Source organism: Buceros rhinoceros, unplaced genomic scaffold, assembly GCF_000710305.1.
Source record: "Buceros rhinoceros silvestris isolate BGI_N320 unplaced genomic scaffold, ASM71030v1 scaffold25924, whole genome shotgun sequence".
Taxonomy (NCBI): domain Eukaryota; kingdom Metazoa; phylum Chordata; class Aves; order Bucerotiformes; family Bucerotidae; genus Buceros; species Buceros rhinoceros.
Genome location: NW_010406874.1, coordinates 1 through 905, shown reverse-complemented (window position 1 = coordinate 905; position 905 = coordinate 1). Strand labels below are relative to the sequence as shown.

Here is a 905-nt window from a genome sequence, read left to right as displayed (position 1 = left end):
CCCAATGGAGGCCACCACTGACCCCCCGGAGGCCACCGTAAAGCCCATGGTGATCACCACGAGCCGTCTGGAGGCCACCGTGGGCTCCACAGAGGCCACCAGGAGCTCCATGAAGGTTCCCACAGTCTCCGTGGCCACCACGAGCCCCCTGGAGACCACCATGACCTCCATGGTGGCCACCACAGACCCAGTGGAGGCCACTACAAAGCCCCCGGTGACCACCACGAGCTCCACGGCGACCACCATGAACCCCTTGAAGACCACCACAACCTCCATGAAGACTGCCATGAACCTCATGGAGACCACCAGAAGTTCCATGGTGACCACCACAAGCTCCACAGAGACCACCCCAACCTCCATGAAGGTTCCCACACCCTCTGTGACCACCCCGAGCCACATGGGGACCACCATGACCTCTGTGGAGGCCACCACAAGTTCTCCGAAGATCACCACGACCTCCATGGAGACCACCACGAACCCCATGATGACCACGACAACCTCCGTGGAGGTTCCCACACGTTCTGTGACCACTCTGAACCCCGTGATGACCACTGTGATGTCCCTCGTGACCACCACAATCTCCGTGGTGACTACTAATATCTCCATGAAGACCACCACGACCTCGGTGGAGACCACCACAACCTCCATGAAAGTTCCCACACTCTCTGTGACCACCACAAGCTCCACGGAGACCACCACGATCTCCACAGAGACCACCACGACCTCCACGGAGACCACCACAAGCCCTTTGGCGCCCACCAGGAGCTCCATGGAGACCACCACGAACCCCATGGTGACCACCACAAGCTCTGTGAAGGTTCCCACAGTCTCTGCAACCACCAGAAGCTCCATGGAGACCACCATGAAACCCATGGAGACCACCACGACCTCCACGGAGACCACCA

General features: G+C 59.8%; 1 protein-coding gene across 1 annotated transcript; it reads left to right on the top strand.

Annotated features, from left to right (window-relative positions):
• Positions 1-46: 46 nt before the first annotated feature.
• On the top strand, positions 47-901 carry LOC104491813 (cell wall protein DAN4-like; the record flags this gene model as incomplete). The annotated part of the gene is made up of 1 exon (XM_010134285.1): positions 47-901. A coding segment is annotated over exon 1 (855 nt), but the record flags the coding sequence as incomplete, so codon positions are not given.
• Positions 902-905: the final 4 nt, after the last annotated feature.